This window comes from Triturus cristatus, chromosome 1_1, assembly GCF_964204655.1.
Source record: "Triturus cristatus chromosome 1_1, aTriCri1.1, whole genome shotgun sequence".
Classification (NCBI taxonomy): domain Eukaryota; kingdom Metazoa; phylum Chordata; class Amphibia; order Caudata; family Salamandridae; genus Triturus; species Triturus cristatus.
The window spans coordinates 1,022,200,619-1,022,215,553 of NC_140579.1; the positions used below are offsets into that span (position 1 = coordinate 1,022,200,619).

Consider the following 14,935-nt stretch of genomic DNA (forward strand, 5'->3'; position numbering starts at 1 on the left):
AGTACCCATTGTCAAAGGAAGCAGAAGAAGGCATAGCTCCCACAATACAGGCCCTGCTTGACCAAGGGGTAATATACCCATGCGTTTCCTGTTGCAACACCTGTCTTTTTCCGGTGCGGAAGGGTAAGACCAACCAATGGCGTCTCGTACATGACCTCCGTCCCGTAAACAACATAGTGATACCCGAGTTTCCCATTGTCCCAGACCCTTCCGTCATCCTGACAAACATTCCCCCGAACGCGAAATATTTCTCCGTAATAGACCTGAAAAATGCTTTTTTTAGCGTCCCCCTTCACCCAGACAGCCAGTATCTATTGGCATTCTCGTTCAAAGGGGTCCAGATGACATACACCCGTCTAGCTCAGGGATACTGCGAATCCCCTAGCGTCTTCAACAGGGCTGTCAGAGAAGACCTATCCAACTTCCAATGCGGCAGCACCTTGTTGCAGTATGTTGACGACATTTTGCTCTGCAGCACCACGGAACAGCAGTGTAGAGTAGACACCATCGCTCTGCTCCACACCTTAGCCGACAGAGGTTACAAAGTGGATAGGAACAAACTCCAGTACTGCCAAACAGAAGTACACTATCTAGGCCAAATACTGTCAGCCTCAGGGAGACGAGTCACGCCAGATAGAGTTGATGCCATAAATAGAACGCCAGAACCCCAAACTGTAAAAGACATGCAGAAATTCCTTGGACTGGTCAACTATGTCCGGCAATGGGTCTTTGACTTCACAACGATAACAGCCCCTTTGCTGAAAGCTGTTAAAGCAGCTAAAGACAGACGCAACAAGATAAACTGGTCCCCAGACATGACAGCCTCTTTCAAACAGCTAAAAGATGAAATAACGAATGCACCAGTGTTGGGTTCACCTGACTACACTAAAGAATTCTACCTGTTCACCCACTGCAATGGTCAGGTCATGACATCTGTGCTTGCCCAGAAGTACCCTATGGGTCACAAACCCATTGCGTACTTTAGTGGCATGCTGGACTCTGTCATGAAGGGTCACTACCCCTGCGAGCAGGCTCTTGCTGCCGCCGCCTTTGCTGTAGAAAAGAGCACCCCCATAGTCATGGGATCCCCCCTGACACTATACACTGAACACGCCGTCTTCGCCATAATTCAAAAAGCCAAGACAACGTTAACCACACAAAGAGTGTCAGGATATGAAGTAATATTATCATTACCCTCCCTGAAAGTCGTCAAATGTCACACGGTGAACCCTGCTACATTTTTTGCCCATCCCATTGCAGCCTCAGACGATGACACTCATGACTGGGCCACGTACTCTCCAGATGAGTCAGGAGCAGCAAAAGAAGACCCACTACCAGACAGCACTGTGTATTTCGTTGATGGGTCCTCTACCATCGACCAAGAGACAGGGATCAGGTACACCGGAGCAGCAGTAGTTCGGGCCCAGCAGCACGAGTCCTCTGACTCCCTAGACATTATACAGCAATTAACATTGCCTCCACATTACTCAGCCCAAGCTGCCGAGTTGGCGGCATTAATTGCAGCGTTACAACATGGGGCCGACGACCGCATCACAGTATACTCGGACTCTGCATACGTCACAACTACAACACATTCAAGCATACTGTGCTGGAAAAGGCGCGGATTTCTCAAATCAGACGGAACACCGGTATGTCACAAGCAATTCTTAGAAGAATTGATTGAAGCTCTGACACTTCCAGCTGAGGTAGCTGTTGTCAAGTGTGCTGCACACACCAATGGACAGGACTTTGTCTCCAGAGGGAATGCTCTGGCAGATTGGGCAGCCAAAGCGGCCGCCAGAGGCCCCCCACCTGTAATGTGGCCACACACTCATAACACACCTATCCTCCTTGCCCAAGCACTGCCACCGGCTGACCAGGTCTCCACGCATGATGACTTCCAAGCCCCGATACAGCAGACAGACACACACCAAGACAGTTTAGATTCACAGCTACACACAGGCACGACTAACGAGACACCGGACTCGACCGTTGCCTGTCCTATGGACAACACACAGCAATACGACAAGATCGCACAACTGCACCTCAGGGAAATACAGGAAAGTGCACCACATCAAGAGAAAGAGTTATGGAAAAAGAGGGGAGTACAGCAGGACCCTGCAGATTTCATTTACAGATAAACGATGTCAGGAAAGCCCGTTATGCCGCTAGCCTTACTGCAGGTGGCGCTAGACCAACTCCACCTTCCTGCTCACGTCTCCCGAGATAACATGTCCACTACATTGCAGGCAGACTGGTTCATTCCCAACGCCTACGAATTAATACAACTCTTCGTCAATAAATGTCTCATCTGCCAACAATACTCACCAAATCCGACTCTCAAAACAGTCACTTCCACCATCCCCAAACCCTCTGGCCCCTTCAAAGAGCTCCATATCGACTATGTCGATATGATTGATCGATGTCAAAACTATCGATATCTCATTGTTGTAGTTTGCCCTTTCTCACGCTGGATCGAAGCTGGACCATGCGTCCACTGCGATGCCAAAGCAGCAGCCACATTCCTGCTCCGTGATGTTATCTCCCGCTTCGGGATCCCTGAGGCCATCCGAACAGATAACGGAAGTCATTTTTCAAATGCCATCTTCTCCTCCCTGACCACGATGCTAGGCATCAGACACAAACTGACATCTGCTTACCACCCCCAAAGCAACGGCATTTGTGAGCGCCTTAACGGCCTACTCAAGAACAAAATAAGCAAAATCAGCGCCACCATCGGTAAAAAGTGGCTCTACTGCCTCCCACTTGCCCTCTTCTCACTAAGAAACTCCCCAAGTTCGGATCACCACCTCACGCCCCACCAACTTGTCACCGGACGATCCATCAATGTAACTGTCCCTCCCACAAGGCCCAAAACGGATAGCGAGTCATCTTCTGAGATTGTTAAAGCTGAGCTTTACGAATTCTTGTGCTCACTAACCCGCGCAGCGCAGTTCCTTTCTGTACAGGTATCCAAGAGGAAGGAGAAGGGCCCCACCGATCCGGAGCTCCCACCAATACGTCCTGGAACTTTGATCTTTATCCTAAAGCACGTCCGGCGCTGGAAGGATCCCAAATTTGAAGGACCTTTCAGAGTAATAGATTCATCCCCAACGGCTGTCCGGATAGCGGAGCGCAAGGCATGGATCCACAGGAAAGACGTCCGGCTCGACCCTGCCCCGCCGCCACAATAGACAATGGACTAACTGAGGAAATAGAAATGGCCAGCGTCCCCCTGAACGAAGATAGCGGCTGTCCCTCCACTGTGGAGGAAGAGGATGAGGACACTCACGTGCTGATCCACGAATACAGTGGCCGCGAAGCAAAGATATGTATACTGTCTATTGTACTGTTTTGTATTATCATTGGAGTGGCGCTAGCTACATTTAATTGGTATATCTTTTTCCTTGCTGTAAGGAGCTATCATGCTGTGAGCAATAGTGGTACAGGAGCACCCACTGATGCCATGTTACCTACAACACCAGCAACTGCACCAGCGGTCACACAGAACACAGATATCACGACACATAGCATAGGATTCTCCAGAAACAAAGACACAGCCCCACACCACACGACAGGCCCTGAACTCCCAGCCTCTAGAGCCAGTAACGTACACACCACTTCACCTCCCGAGCCCCCAATGGTAGTACAAGACGACAAAGGGAACACTGGGGATAAGACTGCCAATCTGACGGAAAAACGAGTAGCCCATGGACACCCGTCACGCTGTCACAGAGCCCGCAGATTCGCCCCCATCTCCCCATATATAGGGAGAGCCACAAAACACCGGGTCATCCATGGTCTCCCTATCGACCCGAGACACAAGCCTAAGGGAATGCCATTTAAAACGTTCCAACACCTCGTGACAATACAGGAAGGCCTCGGGCCTATGCTCAGCCTACCCCAATCCATAAGAGAACATTCAGTCCACTCCTCCCTGGAAGAAAATTCATGGTACCGGGACATGACAGCCATAGGGAAAAGAATGTCAAACGAGTCCTGCTATGTGTGTTCATATGTCCCCCACGCAGTTGGTGCAGACAGACTAGTTTTCCCTAAAGAGGTCCCACCACAAACAGTGATGTGCTTGCTACACCTTTACCTTTGCCGCATTGAGGGGTTAGTGCAGCTAGTAGGAGGGGCTGAAATATGGGTTGGAATTGTAAACATATCGGAATGGGACAACAACAATGTGATATTTAGGGTCACTTCTGACAAAGGGGACATAGAGCGGATGATACAAGCAAAGATCAAGAGAAATAGACCCAATATGGATCGGCGAGCAGAGCTGTATAGGCAAGCACGCTACATGTCAATTTCAACACCCTATGCGGACTGTGACACACTACCACACCTCCATCACCACTCCCACCCGGGGAATTTCCCTGGCCCAGACTGTCCATGCCAGAACAGAACGCTCCTGGCAGTACTAGCCCGAGTATATTACAACCATAAGTGGGAGGATCCTACCAACATATACTGTAAAGCAGCATCCCTGGGCCCCCCATGGTCGGGCGAAACAGAGTGGGAGGAAAATATTGATTGGGATGTAGAAGATGACTGTGCACAAATTTGGAAGGAGGCAGGGAGCAGATACACCTGGGGTGGGGACGGACTGTACAAACATAAAAAGGCATTTAAACTTAAAAATCCTTCTCTTTGCTTCATAGGCAATGGCTCCGTCTCTGTTGGGCGTAACACAGACTGTAACTCTACAATATTCAATTTCGATATGCAGTACGGCACCTCCACCCTGATGGACTACTATTGGGCCTGCGGTGAACACCTGTACTTTCAACTTCCTCCTCAATGGCTCGGACTGTGTTCATTGGTAACTCTGCACGAGATACATCTGGTGGTACCAGCATCGAACGTCTCCCACATACTGTCACATCCAATGACAGGGGATGTTACATTCCTGCACCGCCACAGGAGATCAGCTGAATATTTCGCAACAGAGACACATCGTAACATTCCCCAAGAATTCCGCCTCTTCAACGACGCCCAACTATTCTTTGGAGGAGCATTTCCCTTATTTCAAACAAAGGCGAATGCCCGCTGGCTGGAAGTCACCCGGTATGAGGTCATGAAGGCCATCAACAGTACTAGGGATGGGCTCAATGCAATTAGGGAAGAGCTACGTCCCCTCAGACAGATGGTCTTGGAGCACCGCTACTACCTGGACATGCTGACCGCCAAAGAGGGTGGTCTGTGCCACAAAATAGGGAAGTCATGCTGCACGTTCATACCAGGAAACGACGAGGACAACGGATCAATTGCAAGGGCCATTGAGGAGTTGTCGAACTTGGGAAAGAAGATGATCGACGAAGAAGGTGCCCCTGCGGACATTATCCCAGTGAACTGGTTTGACTTTGACTGGATGCCATCCTGGCTAACAGCAATACTGAAACTAGTGATACCTATAGTTGGAATTATGTTGGTTCTGTGTTGCGCCTTTCAGATAGGGAGTCATTGTATTAGGAAATTGAGCACAAAGGCTGTAGGGATAAATTACGCTAGCACAGGGATTTACCAGACACCAAAATATGAAGATATGGATAGGCCTCCCGGGGATGGGTCTGGAGTACAAGTACCAATGATAGAGTTACCCCTCATCGCCTCACGCCATGGTGTGCCTACGGCACCTCCGCTCCCACCAGCCAGAAATACATACAACAATACCCCTGATGCTGTTCGGTATGAGTGTCTGATCAGGGAGCCAGCCCCAGGCTATACGCAGTGGAGTACCGAGACTGATGAAGGAGCGGCCAGGCAGCTAGGACAACTCCCCGATAACATTGAATGCTATGTCAACGACACCCCATGGAGTTCACCGATAGCCGAGAGACCACCACTTGCCAGCAGATATTCACTTAGGCAGGTGTTCATGTTGAATGAACAAGAGGAGGGAGATGATGGAGGGTCTCGAGCCACCATTTAATACCTTAAATACCATTCCCTAACCTCCTCTGACAGAATAAAGTGTTGATGTCAGGCTTCTGCTCTTTGACAAAACCTGCTAGCATGCTAAGTTACCATATTCCCACTGAGCATAGTAAGGCACATAGAAGTCCATAGCACCTGTAGAACCCAACGTACATAAGCCCAAATCGGAGGCCCAAGGCCCAAAGGCCACCACCCCATGATATCAGTATGTAACATTCAGAAGTTACTAGGCCTAGGGTTTCCAGAGTTGCATTTCAGTCGCACCAGAAAACACGAGGAAGCCCAAGCCACTAGAAAAACACAGTAACTTTCCACCGTTACAAGGCCATTGCACACCCCCACGTAGACAGAAACTCAGCTGGTACAAGTTGACATTGTTTATCATCACTGAAACCCTATTTTTGGAAGTTAGCTTGCTCAAGATAAACCGCAATGTCTGATGAAAAGCTGCACCTGCCTTGTGGGGGTTGGTCACATGCATACTGTAAGAAATGTAAGAAATGTACGTGATCACAACATTTCCTTTGTTTATACGTTGCGGTCAGGCATGACCTATCAACCGTTGTGCCACCCGGCCGCCTTACCCCACCCACGGCCTTGGAACACATGCGGTTGACCCTTTCCTGTATCTTGGAACACATGCGGTCAAGCCACCTGTTGGCAAAGGCGTCAGAAAATACGTCAGGTCCACCCCTGGTTCCCCATATCAAGATATTTAAGATCCAACACGACAGTTGGAAGGTAGAACTTTTCTGTGCTGTCCACAGGCCTGTTCTCCAGCCGGCTGCCTATCTGATTTGGGACTTTACAGCCTATTTCAGGTAGAACATCCCCCTCTTTGGGGATTTTCCTTTATCTCTTAAAGATATCCTCCTTAGCTCTGCATTTTTGATCCACACCCATTCCCTTGCATTTCAGCTTCTAATAATTAAGTTTTAAGGATTAGTTGTCTTAAATTGAGGTTGCCTCTGGGCACTATGCTTTCCTAGAATAGCTTTTGCTTCCATTTAAGTTGTCTTAAACATGTTTTCAAGGTCTTAGCCGTAGCAAATGTAGTCACCATGAAATGTTTTAGCCACCTAGATCTTTATTCACAGACATAGCTGTATTTCAAATGATTATCTGCAAAAAGAATGCCTTACATGAACATCTAAACCTTCCTAGGGTTTAAATACATCGTGTCATTAATCATTAAGCGTCTCTCTCTCTCTCTAACTGATCCATCTTATCATTCATCCTTAGCCAGTATATTGCATAAAAGTGTGTGCTGTGATGCTCAAATGCTTTTCCCTGGCAGAGTGAAGCCAGGTTTTTGCTGATGTTTTAGTCTAAGACAACGCGAACATTGTTTCATATATGTAGCATGCTTGTGTTAGTTAAATAAACTACGCCACTCCAAAATAAATGCCACTGCGTCAGCTCACTACTTTGTTCCTCATTTCAGTAACTGTCGAGTTGGTGCCTGCGATCACCCACGGAGGGTATTTCTCACTCTTGAGGGCCAGTGACCACACCCTTGGGGTTTTGATCTAAGACCTCCCTTTCTCAGCTCTAAAGCAGCTCTGCTGACTTAGTTCTCTCCCTCTAAAGCAGCTCTGCTGACCTGGTTTTCTCCCTCTAGAGCAGCTCTACTGACATGGTTCTCTTGCTCTAAAACAGCTCTACTAGCCTGGTTTCTCTGGCTCTACAGCAGCTCTGCTGAACTGGTTCTCTCCCTCAAAAGAAGCTCTGCTGACCTTGTTTCTCTGGCTCTACAGTAGGTCTGTTGACCTGGTTCTCTGGCTCTAGAGCAGCTCTGCTGACCTGGTTCTTACGCTGTAGAGCAGCACTGCTGACCTGGTTCTATGGCTCTAAAGTAGCTCTGCTGACTTTGTTCTCTGGCTCTGGAGCAGCTCTGCTGACCTGGTTCTATGGCTCTAAAGCAGTTCTGCTGACCTGGTTCTCTGGCTCTAGAGCAGCTCTGCTGACCTAGTCCATTGGCTCCAAAGCAGCTCTGCTGACCTGGTTCTCTCCCTCTAAAGCAGCACTGCTGACCTGGTTCTCTGGCTCTAGAGTAGCTCTGCTGGCCTGGTTCTCTGGCTCTAAAGCAGCTCTGCTGACCCGGTTCTATGGCTCTACCACTGCTCTGCTGGCCTGGTTCTCTTGCTCTAAAGCAGCTCTGCTGACCTGGTCCCTTGGCTCCAAAGCAGCTCTGCTGACCTGGTTCTCTCCCTCTAAAGCAGCTCTGCTGGCCTGGTTCTCCCCCTCTAAAGCAGCTCTGCTGACCTGGTTTCTCTGGCTCTAAAGCAGTTCTGCTGACCCGGTTCTATGGCTCTAAAGCAGCTTTGCTGACAAGGTTCTCTGGCTCTACAACACCTCTGCTGACCTGGTTCTCTGGCTCTAAAGCAGTTCTGCTGACCAGGTTCTATGGCTCTAAAGCAGCTCTGCTGACATGGTTCTCTGGCTCTAGAGCAGCTCTGCTGACCTGGTTCTCTCCCTCTAGAGCAGCTCTGCTGACCTGGTTCTCTCCCTCTAAAGCAGCTGTACTGACCTGGTTCTCTTGCTCTAAAGCAGCTCTGCTGACCTGGTTCTCTGGCTCTAGAGCAACTCTGCTGACCTGGTTCACTTGCTCTAAAGCAGCTCTGCTGAACTGGTTCTCTCCCTCAAAAGAAGCTCTGCTGACCTGGTTTCTCTGGCTCTACAGCAGGTCTGCTGACCTGGTTCTCTGGCTCTAGAGCAGCTCTGCTCACCTGGTTCTTACGCTGTAGAGCAGCTCTGCTGACCTGGTTCTCTGGCTCTAAAGCAGCTCTGCTGACCAGATTCATTGCTCTAAAGTAGCTCTGCTGACTTCGCTCTCTGGCTCTAGAGCAGCTCTGTTGACCTGGTTCTCTGGCTCTAAAGCAGCTCTGCTGACCTGGTTCTCTCCCTCTAAAGCAGTTCTGCTGACCTGGTTCTCTTGCTCTAGAGCAGCTCTGCTGACCTAGTCCATTGGCTCCAAAGCAGCACTGCTGACCTGGTTCTCTTGCTCTAAAGCAGCTCTACTGGCCTGGTTCTTAGGCTCTAGAGCAGCTCTGCTGACCTGGTTTCACTGGCTCTACAGCAGCTCTGCTGACCTGGTTCTCTGGCTTTAGAGCAGCTCTGCTGACCTGGTTCTTAGGCTCTAGAGCAGCTCTGCTGACCTGGTTCTCTGCCTCTAAAGCAGCTCTGCTGACCAGGTTCTATGGCTCTAAAGCAGTTCTGCTGACTTAGTTCTCTCCCTCTAAAGCAGCTCTGCTGACCTGGTTCTCTACCTCTAGAGCAGCTCTGCTGACCTGGATCTCTCCCTCTAAAGCAGCTCTACTGACCTGGTTCTCTTGCCCTAAAGCAGTTCTGCTAGCCTGGTTTCTCTGGCTATACAGCAGCTCTGCTGACCTGGTTCTCTGGCTCTAGAGCAGCTCTGCTGAACTGGTTCATTCCCTCAAAAGAAGCTCTGCTGACCTGGTTTCTCTGGCTCTACAGTAGGTCTGCTGACCTGGTTCTCTGGCTCTAGAGCAGCTCTGCTGACCTGGTTCTTACACTGTAGAGCAGCTCTGCTGACCTGGTTCTATGGCTCTAAAGCAGTTCTGCTGACCTGGTTCTCTGGCTCTAGAGTAGCTCTGCTGACCTAGTCCATTGGCTCCAAAGCAGCTCTGCTGACCTGGTTCTCTCCCTCTAAAGCAGCACTGCTGACCTGGTTCTCTGGCTCTAGAGTAGCTCTGCTGGCCTGGTTCTCTGGCTCTAAAGCAACACTGCTGACCCGGTTCTATGGCTCTAAAGCAGTTCTGCTGACCTGGTTCTCTGGCTCTAGAGCAGCTCTGCTGACCTGGTTCTCTGGCTCTAAAGCAGCTCTGCTGACCTGGTTCTCTTGCTCTAAAGCAGCACTACTGGTCTGGTTTCTCTGGCTCTACAGCAGCTCTGCTGACCTGGTTCTCTGACTCTAGAGCATCTCTGCTGACCTGGTTCTCTGGCTCTAAAGCAGCTCTGCTGACCTGGTTCTCTCCCTCTAAAACAGATTGGCTGACCTGGTTTCTCTGGCTCTACAGCAGGTCTGCTGACCTGGCTCTCTGGCTCTAGAGCAGCTCTGCTGACCTAGTTCTTAGGCTCTAGAGCAGCTCTGCTGACCTGGTTTCACTGGCTCTACAGCAGCTCTGCTGACCTGGTTCTCTGGCTTTAGAGCAGCTCTGCTGACCTGGTTCTTAGGCTCTAGAGCAGCTCTGCTGACCTGGTTCTCTGCCTCTAAAGCAGCTCTGCTGACCAGGTTCTATGGCTCTAAAGCAGTTCTGCTGACTTAGTTCTCTCCCTCTAAAGCAGCTCTGCTGACCTGGTTCTCTACCTCTAGAGCAGCTCTGCTGACCTGGATCTCTCCCTCTAAAGCAGCTCTACTGACCTGGTTCTCTTGCCCTAAAGCAGTTCTGCTAGCCTGGTTTCTCTGGCTATACAGCAGCTCTGCTGACCTGGTTCTCTGGCTCTAGAGCAGCTCTGCTGAACTGGTTCATTCCCTCAAAAGAAGCTCTGCTGACCTGGTTTCTCTGGCTCTACAGTAGGTCTGCTGACCTGGTTCTCTGGCTCTAGAGCAGCTCTGCTGACCTGGTTCTTACGCTGTAGAGCAGCTCTGCTGACCTGGTTCTATGGCTCTAAAGCAGTTCTGCTGACCTGGTTCTCTGGCTCTAGAGTAGCTCTGCTGACCTAGTCCATTGGCTCCAAAGCAGCTCTGCTGACCTGGTTCTCTCCCTCTAAAGCAGCACTGCTGACCTGGTTCTCTGGCTCTAGAGTAGCTCTGCTGGCCTGGTTCTCTGGCTCTAAAGCAACACTGCTGACCCGGTTCTATGGCTCTAAAGCAGTTCTGCTGACCTGGTTCTCTGGCTCTAGAGCAGCTCTGCTGACCTGGTTCTCTGGCTCTAAAGCAGCTCTGCTGACCTGGTTCTCTTGCTCTAAAGCAGCACTACTGGTCTGGTTTCTCTGGCTCTACAGCAGCTCTGCTGACCTGGTTCTCTGACTCTAGAGCATCTCTGCTGACCTGGTTCTCTGGCTCTAAAGCAGCTCTGCTGACCTGGTTCTCTCCCTCTAAAACAGATTGGCTGACCTGGTTTCTCTGGCTCTACAGCAGGTCTGCTGACCTGGCTCTCTGGCTCTAGAGCAGCTCTGCTGACCTAGTTCTTAGGCTACAGAGCAGCTCTGCTGATCTGGTTCTCTTGCTCTAAAGCAGCACTACTGGTCTGGTTTCTCTGGCTCTACAGCAGCTCTGCTGACCTGGTTCTCTGGCTCTAGAGCATCTCTGCTGACCTGGTTCTCTGGCTCTAAAGCAGCTCTGCTGACCTGGTTCTCTCCCTCTAAAACAGATCGGCTGACCTGGTTTCTCTGGCTCTACAGCAGGTCTGCTGACCTGGCTCTCTGGCTCTAGAGCAGCTCTGCTGACCTAGTTCTTAGGCTACAGAGCAGCTCTGCTGATCTGGTTCTCTGGCTCTACAACAGCTCTGCTGACCTGGTTCTCAGGCTCTAAAGCAGCTCTACTGACCCAGTTCTATGGCTCTTAAGCAGTTCTGCTGACATGGTTCTCTGGCTCTAGAGCAGCTCTGCTGACCTGGTTTTCTCTCTCTAGAGCAGCTCTGCTGACCTGGTTCTCTGGCTCTACAACAGCTCTGCTGACCTGGTTCTCTGGCTCTAAAGCAGCTCTGCTGACCCGGTGCTCTGGCTCTAAAGCAGTTCTGCTGACCTGGTTCTCTGGCTCTAGAGCAGCTCTGCTGAACTAGTCCCTTGGCTCCAGAGCAGCTCTGCTGACCTGGTTCTCTCCCTCTAAAGCAGCGCTGCTGACCTGGTTCTCTTGCTCTAAAGCAGCTCCACTGGCCTGGTTTCTATGGCTCTACAGCAGCTCTGCTGACCTGGTTCTCTGGCTCTAGAGCAACTCTGCTGACCTGGTTCTCTGGCTCTAAAGCAGCTCTGCTGACCTGGTTCTCTCCCTCTAAAGCAGCTCTACTAGCCTGGTTTCTCTGGCTCTATAGCAGCTCTGCTGACCTGGTTCTCTGGCTCTAGAGCAGCTCTGCTGAACTGGTTCTCTCCCTCAAAAGAAGCTCTGCTGACCTGGTTTCTCTGGCTCTACAGTAGGTCTGCTGACCTGGTTCTCTGGCTCTAGAGCAGCTCTGCTGACCTGGTTCTTACGCTGTAGAGCAGCTCTGCTGACCTGGTTCTATGGCTCTAAAGTAGCTATGCTGACTTCGTTCTCTGGCTCTGGAGCAGCTCTGCTGACCTGGTTCTCTGGCTCTAAAGCAGCTCTGCTGACCTGGTTCTCTCCCTCTAAAGCAGCTCTGCTGACCTGGTTTCTCTGGCTCTACAACAGCTCTGCTGACCTGGTTCTCTTGCTCTAAAGCAGCTCTGCTGACCTGGTTCTATGGCTCTAATGCAGTTCTGCTGACCTGGTTCTCTGCCTCTAGAGCAGCTCTGCTGACCTAGTCCATTGGCTCCAAAGCAGCTCTGCTGACCTCGTTCTCTCCCTCTAAAGCAGCACCGCTGACCTGGTTCTCTTGCTCTAAAGCAGCTCTGCTGACCTGGTTCTATGGCTCTAAAGCAGCTCTGCTGACCTGGTTTCTCTGGCTCTACAACAGCTCTGCTGACCTGGTTCTCTTGCTCTAAAGCAGCTCTGCTGACCTGGTTCTATGGCTATAAAGCAGTTCTGCTGACCTGGTTCTCTGGCTCTAAAGCAGTTCTGCTGACCTGGTTCTCTGGCTCTAGAGCAGCTCTGCTGACCTAGTCCATTGGCTCCAAAGCAGCTCTGCTGACCTGGTTCTCTCCCTCTAAAGCAGCACCGCTGATCTGGTTCTCTTGCCCTAAAGCAGCTCTGCTGACCTGGTTCTATGGCTATAGAGCAGCTCTGCTGACTTGGTTCTCTAGCTCTAGAGCAGCTCTGCTGACCTGGTTCTCTCCCTCTAAAGCAGCACCGCTGACCTGGTTCTCTTGCTCTGAAGCAGCTCTGCTGACCTGGTTCTAGGGCTATAGAGCAGCTCTGCTTACCTGGTTCTCTCCCTCTAAAGCAGCTCTGCTGACCTGGTTTCTCTGGCTCTACAACAGCTCTGCTGACCTGGTTCTCTTGCTCTAAAGCAGCTCTGCTTACCTGGTTCTATGGCTCTAAAGCAGTTCTGCTGACCTGGTTTTCTGGCTCTAGAGCAGCTCTGCTGACCTAGTCCATTGGCTCCAAAGCAGGTCTGCTGACCTGGTTCTCGCCCACTAAAGCAGCACTGCTGACCTGGTTCTATGGCTCTAAAGCAGCTCTGCTGACTTAGTTCTCTCTCTCTAAAGCAGCTCTGCTGACCTGGTTTCTCTGGCTCTACAGCAGCTCTGCTGACCTGGTTCTCTGGCTCTAGAGCAGCTCTGCTGACCTGGTTCTTAGGCTCTAGAGCAGCTCTGCTGACCTGGTTCTCTGCCTCTAAAGCAGCTCTGCTGACCAGGTTCTATGGCTCTAAAGCAGCTCTGCTGACTTAGTTCTCTCCCTCTAAAGCAGCTCTGCTGACCTGGTTCTCTCCCTCTAGAGCAGCTCTGCTGACATGGTTCTCTCCCTCTAAAGCAGCTCTACTGACCTGGTTCTCTTGCTCTAAAGCAGCTCTACTAGCCTGTCTTCTCTGGCTCTACAGCAGCTCTGCTGACCTGGTTCTCTGGCTCTAGAGCAGCTCTGCTGAACGGGTTCTCTCCCTCAAAAGAAGCTCTGCTGACCTGGTTTCTCTGGCTCTACAGTAGGTCTGCTGACCTGGTTCTCTGGCTCTAGAGCATCTCTGCTGACCTGGTTCTTACGCTGTAGAGCAGCTCTGCTGACCTGGTTCTATGGCTGTAAAGTAGGTCTGCTGACTTCGTTCTCTGGCTCTGGAGCAGCTGTGCTGACCTGGTTCTCTGGCTCTAAAGCAGATCTGCTGACCTGGTTCTCTCCCTCTAAAGCAGCTCTGCTGACCTGGTTTCTCTGGCTCTAAAGCAGCTCTGCTGGCCTGGTTCTATGGCTCTAAAGCAGTTCTGCTGACCTGGTTCTCTGGCTCTAAAGCAGCTCTGCTGACGTGGTTTCTCTGGCTCTACAACAGCTCTGATGACCTGGTTCTCTTGCTCTAAAGCAGCTCTGCTGACCTGGTTCTATGGCTCTAAAGCAGTTCTGCTGACCTGGTTCTCTGGCTCTAGAGCAGCTCTGCTGACACTGGTCCATTGGCTCTAAAGCCGCTCTGCTGACCTGGTTCTATGGCTATAGAGCAGCTTTGCTGACTTGGTTCCATAGCTCTAGAGCAGCTCTGCTGACCTGGTTCTCTGCCTCTAAAGCAGCTCTGCTGACCTGGTTCTCAAGTTCTAAAGCAGCTCTGCTGGCCTGGTTCTCTCCCTCTAAAGCAGCACTGCTGACCTGGTTCTCTCCCTCTAAAGCAGCTCTGCTGACCTGGTTTCTCTGGCTCTACAGCAGCTCTGCTGACCTGGTACTCTAGCTCTAGAGCAGCTCTGCGGACCTAATTCTTAGGGTCTAGAGCAGCTCTGCTGACCTGGTTCTCTGGCTCTACAACAGTTCTGCTGACCTGGTTCTCTGGCTCTAAAGCAGCTCTGCTGACCTGGTCCTCTTGCTCTAAAGCAGCTCTACTGGTCTGGTTTCTCTGGCTCTACAGCAGCTCTGCTGACCTGGCTCTCTGGCTCTAGAGCAGGCTGACCTAGTTCTTAGGCTACAGAGCAGCTCTGCTGATCTGGCTCTCTGGCTCTACAACTGCTCTGCTGACCTGGTTCTCAGGCTCTAAAGCAGCTCTACTGACCCAGTTCTATGGCTCTTAAGCAGTTCTGCTGACATGGTTCTCTGGCTCTAGAGCAGCTCTGCTGACCTGGTTCTCTCCCTCTAGAGCAGCTCTGCTGACCTGGTTCTCTCCCTCTAAAGCAGCTCTACTGACTTGGTTTCTCTGGCTCTACGGCAGCTCTGCTGACCTGTTTCTCTGGCTCTAGAGCAGCACTGCTGACCTGGTTCTTATGCTCTAGAGCAGCTCTGCTGACC

General features: G+C 50.9%; 1 protein-coding gene across 1 annotated transcript; it reads left to right on the forward strand.

Annotated features, from left to right (window-relative positions):
* Positions 1-3,220: 3,220 nt before the first annotated feature.
* LOC146871471 (syncytin-2-like) lies at positions 3,221-7,049 on the forward strand. Its single transcript, XM_085647068.1, has 3 exons — positions 3,221-3,332; positions 4,671-5,413; positions 6,981-7,049. Exons 1-3 carry the CDS (start codon positions 3,221-3,223, stop codon positions 7,047-7,049), a joined length of 924 nt encoding a protein of 307 aa, XP_085503194.1.
* Positions 7,050-14,935: the final 7,886 nt, after the last annotated feature.

What these genes read in the sequence shown, in the direction of transcription:
- LOC146871471 (XM_085647068.1), top strand. Translation starts at nt 3,221, where the DNA reads ATGGCCAGCGTCCCCCTGAACGAAGATAGCGGCTGTCCCTCCACTGTG. An exon ending in TGGCCGCGAAGCAAAGATAT is followed by an intron (nt 3,333 to 4,670) that starts GTATACTGTCTA and finishes TTTGCTTCATAG; the next exon opens with GCAATGGCTCCGTCTCTGTT. An exon ending in TAACAGCAATACTGAAACTA is followed by an intron (nt 5,414 to 6,980) that starts GTGATACCTATA and finishes CATGTTTTCAAG; the next exon opens with GTCTTAGCCGTAGCAAATGT.